Source organism: Chelonia mydas, chromosome 14 (genome assembly GCF_015237465.2).
Source record: "Chelonia mydas isolate rCheMyd1 chromosome 14, rCheMyd1.pri.v2, whole genome shotgun sequence".
NCBI classification, from domain to species: Eukaryota; Metazoa; Chordata; order Testudines; family Cheloniidae; genus Chelonia; species Chelonia mydas.
Window position 1 is genome coordinate 26877847 of NC_051254.2, and position 10802 is coordinate 26888648.

At 47.9% G+C, this 10802-nt stretch overlaps 1 protein-coding gene across 1 annotated transcript; it reads right to left on the reverse strand.

The window, feature by feature from the left end:
- Window positions 1-905: 905 nt before the first annotated feature.
- LOC119567726 (olfactory receptor 14A16-like) lies at window positions 906-1959 on the reverse strand. Its single transcript, XM_037914959.1, has one exon. It carries the CDS (start codon window positions 1957-1959, stop codon window positions 1030-1032), a length of 930 nt encoding a protein of 309 aa, XP_037770887.1. The 3' UTR covers window positions 906-1029.
- Between the last annotated feature and the right edge of the window lie 8843 nt (window positions 1960-10802).

Below are 10802 nucleotides of genomic sequence, written 5' to 3' on the forward strand. Positions count from 1 at the left end.
CCAAAGAACTGCACTGATACCACAATCATATTTTTTACCCTGAGGGGAAGAACAAAAAAAGGAATGGAGTCTCTGGCTCCTCAGGGTCTACTAGGGGCTTTGCTATGGCTCCTGATTTTATGTGGAAGGTGCTCAGATAGCATGGTAATGGGTGACAGTGTGGAATCCTATGATAGATAGATAGATTAGATTAGATAGAACGAACTCCTGCAAGTCCTTCTTACCTGGGATTATGGTTGGCACCTGACACAGGGTAGGACTCTGCACTTAAACAGGTCCCCTGTCTCTTTGTCATGTGCTAAAATTAAGACTTCCAGACCCACCAGCCATGCCCCCGCCCTCCCGCCCATCACTTGCAGACTCCCTATACAGCAAAAGACTTGTTCCATGCAGCAGGGCCTGTAGGTGAAAGGCAACAAAAATCAAAGGCCCCAGACTTCAGGCTTGATTTCTCTGAGTGATTTCTCTTCTTTCTTCAGCAAAGTAACATGCACCTTTCTCAGGTAGGAGGAGAGCTGCCATGAACAAAGAGCGATAGACGGCTATTGAGCAAGCCCAGGCTTCTGCAGTCACCATGTCAATATTTACCCAGATAGCAAAACACAGAGTTCATGATCTGATGCTGCCAGATCCCACTCTGTCACATCAGCAAACAGAAACCTAAAAGCCATCATACCCCAAGCAAAGTTTTGACCCCATAAAAGGAGAAGAACCAGAGACTCCATGAAGTCCAATGGGTACTTTCTAATGGCTACTGATTTTGTGTGGAAGGTACTCAGATAACATGGTGAGGGGTGGCAGTACAAAAGCATGAGATCGATAGATTTTCATCTTACTTATACTGCTATAAACCTGGAAGAACTCCACTGACTTAGTGGAGTTAGTGTGGATTTACCACTATACATACAGCATTTTGCATTAAAAAATCACACACCATATTCTTATGGGGACAATAATGTCATCAGCTGATTCTATTTGTAAAAAAAACAGATAAAACCATGTTCATCAGAAAAACACAGACATTTTATTCTAGTTGAATAACCTCCACCCAGTCAGTTTCCCCAGGGAAGCTTTGATTTCCTTGTTCCTTATGCTGTAGATGATCGGATTCATCACTGGCGGCAGCACGGAATAGAGAACAGCCACCACGAGATCCAGAGCTGACGGAGAGCTGGAGATGGGTTTCATGTAGGCAAAGACACCAGTAGAAAGAAACATAGAAATTACAATGAGGTGAGGAAGGCATGTGGAGAAGGTTTTATGTCGGCCCTGCTCAGAGGGGATTCTCAAAACCGTGGTCAGGATCTGAACGTATGTCACAATTATAAAAACAAAGCAACTTAGGGTTAAACACACACCAAATGCAATAATCCCAACTTCATTGAAGTACGAGTTAGAGCAGGCGAGCTTGAATAGCTGGGGGATTTCACAGAAGAACTGATCCACCATGTTGCCTCCACAGAAGGTTATCGAAAACGTGTTCCCGGTATGCAATGAAGAATAGAGAACTACACTGATCCAGGCACTGGCTGCCATTTGGACACAAGCTCTCCTGTTCATTATAGTCTCATAGTGCAGTGGTTTGCAGATGGCGACATATCGATCATACGCCATGATGGTGAGTAAGGCGAAGTCGGCTACAACAAAGAAGATGAAGAAAAAGACTTGAGCGACACATCCAGAATAGGAAATGGACCTGGTGTTCATAAGGGAATTGGCCATAGATTTGGGGATGGTGACAGAGATGGCGCCGAGGTCTAGGATGGACAAACTCATCAGGAAGAAGTACATGGGGGTGTGAAGCTGGTGGTCAAGAGCTATGGCTATGATGATGAGAAGATTCCCTGTCAGGGCTGCCAGGTAAAGCACTAGAAACACCATGAAGTGCAAAATCTGCAGCTCTCGAACATCAGAGAATCCCAGGAGAAGGAACTCGGTCACGGTGGTTCGGTTGGACATTTTCTTTCTTAGTTCATTGTGTGATGGCTGTGGAGGGAAGGACAAGAGAAATGGTCAGGGTTATAGTGAGAGAGGGAATGACTCTGATTCCCCTCTCCATGATATCTCATGATGTGAATTTCAAAGGTGCACAGCATTTGTCACTTCCATTGACTGGAGTAGTGAGGGCTCCTCACCGCTCACAACCAGAGCACTACTCTGGTGCGTTATCACAGGAGTGTAAATTGGCATTGCTCCCTTAAAGTCACTGGAGCTGGGTCAGTTTACACCATCTGAGGATCTGGCCCAAGATGTGGCTTGATCAAATGCAGGATGAAAGATGGAACAAAGTACAATCCAAATCCAACAATTTGAGCCAAAATTATGCCCCTATTGCTACAGACAGCAGGCTCACAACTTGGCCAACTCAACTAAAATACTGAAATGCCAGCACAGTCTGATTCCCACTTAACTGAGAAATACAGCACAGAATCACCCAGCTTCCCGCATGGCAGCTTTTCTGTGATGATTCCACCCCAACATCCCACATACCGCCTGATGCCTACTTACACGTTGATTTATGGCACCAGATCCCAGCTGCACTCCCATTGCTGGGTGATGATGGGCTGGTCGCATCGCTCAGTTGCTGCTAGGTTGTGTGATTCCCCTCTGTGACTTTACTTCTGTGCTGTGTGAGTCAGGAGACTTCGGTTCTAGTCTTGCCTCTGTCACTTTGTGACCACGGAGCAGTCACTGCTGCCTCTCTTTCCTCCCCTTCCCTTTGTCTGTCTCGTGTACTTTGAATGTGAACTCTTTTGGGGATGGATTGTGTCTTCCTATGTGCATGTTCTGTGCACATGTTGACAGTATTTTTGTTTAGCAGGCAGCAGTGTGGGACAGAGGCTATGATGGTAGAAGTGGAGATCTGGGTTCTAGTTCCATCAACCTCCTGCCTGTCCTTGGGTAGGATAAAGAGAGACAGGCTTTGTCTGGGAGCTTCGACTCTCAGGGCTTTAGTTTAGAGAGGTTAGTATGTTTAAAACACATTCTCTGGGGGACCAACTTTACTACTTACTCAGTTTTAACATCCTGCAGCTACCCCTCTGAAACAGACAAACACGGTTGCAATAGAGGGAATGGGGTTGGAAATTATGGTGTTATTGGACAATATTTATGTTCCCCACTCTGGCAAAAAGCTAAGATTCCAGGTAGGAGTAATCAGACAATTTCTTCTTTATTTCAAAGGAAAATTCAGTTTTCAGTTGAATATATTTTCATGGAAAGTCTCTGATATCCATAAAAATGAAAACTTTTTTTGATTATGCCTAAAATTTTTCAGGTTCCAACAGTTTTTGGCTGAAACTGTTTGGTTCTCACAACCTCAATGAAAAGTCATTTTTTTCTGGTGGAAAATAAAATCTGATCATCTCTATATATCTGCATAATTTGATAGTAAAAGTCTTAAAGAGGTCTAATTGCAATTCATATTTCTGATATTAAATTTGCCCCATATATTAATACTCTAACATATTTAATTGAAATAGAAAACTTACTTTGTTGGTCTTTATTCCAATTTGCAATGCATTTGATCCAACTGTGTTAAGAATCATTGGTCATTATCTATCTATCTATTCACCCACTGCCAGGATTATTTGGTTCTCTCTCTCTCTCTCCTGCCCCCAACACTGTCGTATCCACCAGCTGTTGTCGCATCCCTTCGCTAGATGTCCTGAGTTGCAGGGGTCTCTCTGCAGTTCCTAGCACAGACGGGTGCTCCCTGCTTCCCTCCTAGGGTAGGCTTGGGTGAAAGGTGATGGACTAACTGGGATCAGGGACTGAAAGACAGTCCCAGCTCTCAAGCTGATCCTGGTTTGTGCCGGCTTCAAACAAGGTCACAGCCCAAGATATCCCTGCTCTGGGGCTAAATAACTGAATCTGGTCTCCAGGGCTGTGAGCCCAGCTCTGCTCTCACCTCAGGAGCAAACCATCCTGGCAACCTGCCCTAGTTGACCCTAACCCCCCAGAGGGGGAACAGCACCTGCCCTGCATCTCACATGATGACAGCATCTCTTGAAGGACCTTTAGCTAAAAACAAGGCAGGGCTGGATCACAAAGGGGGTCCCCACAGGATGGCAAAATAAAACATATATTTGTAGCACAGACATGGGATCTAGAATAGCTAAGAGCCTCTTGGCACCAGAGTCTCAGTGGGCCTGGAATAGCCTGTTCCTTCATTAACTCCACATAGTCACCTCTAGGGGAGCAGAGATGTTTTTCTCCTGCATTGCACCAGCCGCTCTTGGGATGCAGCCACCAGAGGAACCCACAGCTCAGGCTGCCCTGGCTGCTTGAAGTTCCTCACTAAGAGACAAACACTAAAAACTAAGGGCCAGGTCCTGGGCTGGTGTAAATTGATACACTTCCACTGACTTCAGAGAAGCGTGGGCTATTTACACGACTTGGGGATCGGACTCATTGACTTCCAGGGAGCTACATCCATTTACACCAGCTGGGGATCTGGCCCATGATGCAGTTTCCAACCCATATCCTTTGCCTGTGAAACTGAACCAAAGAAGAGTCAAACATTCGTAACCAGTCTTCTCTTTCCTAGCTCTTTGTCCACTGGGATGAATTACAAGTATAACTTGTAAGGGTGACAGAGCGATTCATTCCCACTTGGGACAGAACTGCGGACAGTGTTGTGGAGATATTCTGCATCTGATCTTCAACTTTTATTGGGATGAATAGCCCAGGTCTTTTCCTTTCTTTCTTTCTTTCTCTCAGTAGTAACCTTGTTTTCCTTCCGGCAGACAACATTAAAATAAAAGGCTCCTTTGGCTGCAGATGCACTGTTTAAAAATGTGTAATTTACACGAGACATTCATGGCAGAGAAACTGATGAAATACAAAGAGCCAGAGAGTAGAAATCAGCCCGAGACCAATTGGAATCAATGGTTCCGATCCTCAGCAAGTTCAAATCAGGGTAGCTCCACTGGAGTGAATGGGTCAGTGCCCCAGTTTCTGTAAATCGCCTCTAGCTTCCTTGGACTCAAAGGGTCCAGATCCCCAAACAGCTGTTGTGTAAATCAGCCCCAGCCCCACTGAAGTCAATTAGAGCAGTTCCTCAGCCAATGTAAATTGGCAGAGTGCTATGGAACTCGGCCAGGTTACATGAGCTAAATATCTGTGCCGTGATGTCGAGTTTTTTGTTTGTTCCTGTCTCTGAGATTCTCATTGCTGAACATCACAATCCCATCTCAATGCTCCTGGAATATTCCAATAGCAGGGTTCATAGAAACCTGCAAGATGGATACCCAACCAGTACATGAACTGATGAATATTATTACCATCACAGCAACTCCCTTCTAGTTAAGGTTGCACCATGACTTCTGTTTAAAGGTCCTCCTTTCTTAAAAAAAAAAAAAAAGGGAAAAAACAGAAGACATGCTTAGTCAGATTCTTTTGAAATTTAATGTGCCTTAGGAGGGTGCAGGGTAGGATTAGTGACCTAAATGTGGGGTCATTTGAGCGAAGGGTTGTGGAGATATGAGCCCAGTTACAAGTTTCTAGGTTTTGTTTATTTTGCTCAAAGCTAGAGATCAAACTATTGATGTGATGCAGGTCAAAATGGTTTCAATCTGTCTCATTTTACCCAAGGTAGTGCATGGCCCCCACTAAATCTTGGGGGACCCAAAATGAGAATGGAATTTAAGAAAGTCTGCGTGTTTTATTGTGCGCTTGTGCCAATACAGAAGGAGGGCTAGAGGATTTCCATTCCCGCCATTTTGTATGGTTTAAAGCTCAGTTTTTGGAAGTGCACTAGAAGCTGAATGGTTACTCAGATAGCTTTGAAATTTGGGTGCCTCAGGCAGGCCTGGGGTAGCATTCAAGTTCCAAATTTGTTGTCATTTGACCAAGGGCTTCCGGAGTTATAAGCCCCTCCATAACTTCCAGTTTCCTTCTGCTGCCTTGTATTGTTAAACTGCGAGGTACTAATGACGGGATCAATCACAGACCTCATTGAGATTGACGGCTGTGAATTCATCCCTCAATTAACATAACTAACAATAAGTTAACCAAAAGCTCCCACCTTAAGCTTTGTCTACACTACCAATTTTGTCTGTTGGGATGTGAAAAAACCACCCCGACCGACAAAAGTTTGACCGACCCAAGCGATAAAGGTGGTAAGATCCGAAGGGTAGACACGGCGGTAAAGGGAAAAGCTGTAAGGTCCATAGTGTCGACATGGCCTAACTCTGTTGAGTTACTCACTGGGTGAGTAAGAGGAGATACAGCTTCATTTCCTCGACTAGAGTTACTCTTTATTTACACCAGGCTGAGGGAGAGAAGAATGAGTCTCACTGAATCCAGTGGAATCACTCCTGGTTTCCATGGGGGGAGCGTATCAGCACCAATGACCAGTGGGGGAACACACAGGGATGCCATTAACGTCTCTCTGTTTGAACTGGGGTAAGACAGCTTGGAAGCCCCAGCCCATGTTTGTAGCTCTCTCCGTTCCTAACTGTGCAATACTGGACTTCATTTCCTTCCCCACCTACATTTCCATCCATACAAATGTCCTTTGCTTGATGTGGCCACCTATCCATGGAATGGGGGAAAATGAAACAAAAACCTGTGAAGTGAAGAAATTTCCTTGGAGAAATTTGCTCTAATGAACACACGGCGTGCACCTCTATGATCAAACCCTGGAACTGCTGAAGTCAGTGGGAGCATTGCTAGTGACTGCAGTGGGATCAGGACCAGGGCCTTCCCTGCTATGTCAGAGCTGAGGGTTGTGTGGCTGACAGAAGAAGACTATTTCTATCAGGAAATTGCAAATTAATTTGAGATGAGCCCAGCTCAGACACTGGGCTCTTTCTTGGGATCCTCACTTCCCCAACGCTCAGGCAAGGGGGCTTAGGATCTGAGGTTCTGATTCCACACTAAAGCCCATCCCTACAGAACCCACCTTTACTTTGACTGCCAACAATTGGCTCCTTTGATGGCTATCGCAATCTCCATGGAGAGACCATGTAGTGAAGGGGACTGGGAGCCCGATCTACCCTCTCCCATTTTGAGATGATCTCTTCAGGTCTGGGCTGGTCCATGGTCTCTGCTGAGGCTGCTCACAGGGGATTAACGGGTTCTAGTTTGGATGGATGAAATGTTTGGTGGGTGCTTTCATCACGTGTCCAAGGCGATGAGGCACAAAACCAATTTTTCATGGAGCTCAGAAGGGGAGGACACTGGGGCACTGCTCACTGGGGCTGGGTTGAATAGGTGACCTAGACATGACAGCAGCCACTTCATCTGTTATCTCCCAAGCCAGCATGTCCCATCCTGCGCCGAGATGGGTATAGCATTCATGTGGACAAGGGGTGTGAACTGAGACCTCCTCTCCTTTCATATGTCCAGTGCTGGAAGCGAAGACCAGGGACTGTCCTGCTCTCTAAAGATGCCGTTTCGGGGAACAGAGAGACAAGGTGGGTGAGGTAATATCTAATGAGTAGAAAACAGCTCAACAGAATGGGCACCATGTATCCCGGGTACTAATTGCTGATTTCCATGGAGAGGCCCCAGGAATGGGCTTGGCCCTCTGGGGGGGACCTGTAACCAACTCTGCAGCATCCTGTGCAATTAGAGCAGAAGGAAGGGGGTGTGGGTGCTGCAGAATTGGGAACAATACAGTGGACACTTGCTCCAGGATGTGAGCTATGACAGGGATTTTCAGAGTGGTTTCAGGGAAACAGGTGCCCAGTGCCCATTGTCTGCACAATGGGAGTTAGATGCTTAACTCTCTTAGGGTGTGTCTACACTACGAAATAAGGTCGATTTTATGGAAGTCAATTTTTAGAAACCGATTTTATTCAGTCGATTGCGTATATCCACACTAAATGCATTAAGTCAGCGGAGTGCGTCGTCAATACCGTGGCTTGCATCGACTTACAGAGCGGTGCACTGTGGGTAGCTATCCCATAGTTCCCGCAGTCTCCGCTGCCCATTGGAATTCTGGGTTAAGCTCCCAATGCCTGATGGGCATAAACATTGTCGCACGTGATTCTGGGTACATGTCGTCAGGACCCCCCCTTCCTCCTTCCCTCCCTCTGTGAAAGAAACGGCAGACAATCGTTTCACGCCTTTTTTCCTGGGTTACCCGTGCAGACGCCATACCGTGACAAGCCTGGAGCCCGCTCAGCTCACCATACATCTCCTGGGTGCTGCTGGCAGACGCGGTACTGCATTGCTACACAGCAGCAGCTCCTTGCCTTCACGGCAGACGGTGCAGTAGGATTGGTAGCCGGCGTACGTCTCCTGGGTGCTCCTGGCAGACCTCAGTGAGGTCGACTGGGGCGGCTGGACAGACATGGCGCTTCTCCTCTTAGAGCTCCAAATGGGAGCCAGAGACTCCAGGTCATTCTCTTCTTTAGGTTTCGTCTCATGGAGATTCAGTCCTGCCTGGAATATCATGCGAGCTGGAGGCTTCTGCCTCAGGCTGCTCTCCCAGCCCGCAGCACCGCGCGGTCGCACCTACCCAGCTATAATGATTTAGACCAACTGAGAACCTGCCCCTTCACCTTTAAGAAACCTGTGTAACCCTTCTGCCAGTTGGAGTCAGCAGCAACAAGGGCCGGGTTCAATATCTAGGGGGTCCTTTTCAACAGTGCAACACAACACCGGCTTGAGCCCCCAACTAGTAATCTGGGACAATTACACATCCCCCGTTGGGCGCCTCTTGAGGTAACACTTCCCCTCACACAAGCACAGAGCCCGAGTGTAGAAAAGAAACTTTTAACAATGTAACCCTTCTGCCAGGCCGAGTTGGTAGCAGCAAGGGCCGGGTTCAGTACACAGGGGTTCCCTCTCAACAAAGCAAATGCAAAACCGGCTCAAGCCCCCACCCAGTGACCTGGGAAAATCTAATACACAATCCCTGGGAGCCTCAAGAGACAATACTTCCCCTCTCGTAAGCACAGAGTCTCGGTGTAGCAGAAAATCTTTAATAACATGAGGTAAACGACATCAGCATTAAATTGGGAAAACACCACAACTAGGGTTCATCAACCAAACCATGAGCAAAGACCCACCCCAGCAGATTGGGACACGTCCTTTCCCTTTGGTTCTTGAGTCCAACAACCCAAACATCTCTTGAGTCCAGCAACCCAAAGATCACCAAAGTCCAAGAACCCAAACGCCCAGCCCCAGAGTTCAAAAAGTCATCTGCAGAGTGTTACTCCCCAGCCTGGGGTGGGGGTGTGTGTGTGTGGTAAGGGGCACCTTACATGATCCGAAGCGGACTGCCCCGCCGCTCCACAGGGCTTCGCTCCGCTCCGCTCTATCAGCCGTCCCGCGAGCCACTCTGCTCTGCTCCGTCCCACTCCACCAGCCATCCCACAAGCAGCTCCTGCTGTCCCACTCCACTCACTGCCCAGCAATAAATATCTTCAGGCTACTTAACACAGTGCTCAGTAATTTTAGCTCTTTAGTGACTTCATCTTGTAGTAGTGGGAACCTCAGTGCTGATGCACCATAACCCCAAAGCAAATTCAGCTCAGCACCTGTAGTTAGACTCCTAATAGACCCAAAATTAGCTCTGATATTTCACAGTGGAGAAAGAAAAATGTGCAATTGATGTTTCAGGCCCTCACAAAAGGCCCACAAGACCAGGTACTAACATCTGTCCCCAACCTCTCTCACTTCACTGAGTTTTGGAACCCATGTCCCTTGTCTAACGAGTGCTACTTAGTTGATGGCAAGCCCCTTGTCACGGAGTGTGGGGGAGTCCGGGGCCTGCACCCCTCTTCCTGGGATTCACTGTGACTCTCAGCCAGCCAGTAAAACGGAAGGTTTATTGGACAATAGGAACACAGTCATAAACAGAGCTTGTGGGGACAACCAGGACCCCTCAGTCAAGTCATTCTGGGGGGCAGGGAGCTTAGACCCCAGCCCTGGGGTTCCCTGCGTTCCACCGCCCAGCACCAAACTGAAAACAACCCCCCCTCCAGCAGGCTCTCTCCTGCAGCCTTTGTCCAGTTTCCCGGGCAGAGGTGTTACCTCCCCCTCCCCGTCCTGGCTCAGCTTACAGGCACTCAGGTATCCCATCCCCAGTGAAACTCCCCTGCCACATTCCCAGGTCAGCTCTCCCCCCTCCCTGCTGCGTCACACCCCTCCATCGTAATAAAAGGCCAAGTACAGTTCCACTCTCCTTGATTCACATAATCATGATAATAACAATTTATTCTTCCTGCCCCAATAACAGAAACACTGGGGAGCCCACAGCAGCCAAAGTGACCATTTGGGCAGCTATGGGCTCATGCTGGGCGGGGTGGGTGAGCCGATGCAAATGAGATCAGCCCCTGAAGTTCTTTCCCACAACTTGCCACACCTCACCACCAGGTGTCAGGGTGGAGCTCATGCTGACTCTGCTTACAGTAAAAAGGGGGAAAGGAACCTGGCATTAACTTGGGAAAGCACTGCAAGCAGGATTCATAACATAAACCATGAGCAAAACTCCCACCCCAGAGTATGTTGGGCAGTGTCCTTTTGCCTCAGGTTCTTAAGTCCCACAGCCAAAAGTTCCTGTAACGTGCCCATCCCTTCACCGCACCCCACTCACAGCTGTTGTCCTTGGTCAGCGAAGACCCAGAGTTCAGAGGTGCATCTGTGGCGTTCACCGCCCACCCTGCTGGACGGAAAGAAAGGCACCTTGCTCTCTCCACTGTCTGGGCATTTGCTCTGGCCCCTGCCTCTGCTCCGCCAGCCCTCCTGCACCTTCTGGGATGTCTTGAGGTCCTGCCACATAACACAGCTCTCAGTGATTTCAGCTGTTATTGGGGGAGCCTCACTGATAGTGCAGACTGGGCAGC

What these genes read in the sequence shown, in the direction of transcription:
- LOC119567726 (XM_037914959.1), bottom strand. Translation starts at nt 1,959, where the DNA reads ATGTCCAACCGAACCACCGTGACCGAGTTCCTTCTCCTGGGATTCTCT.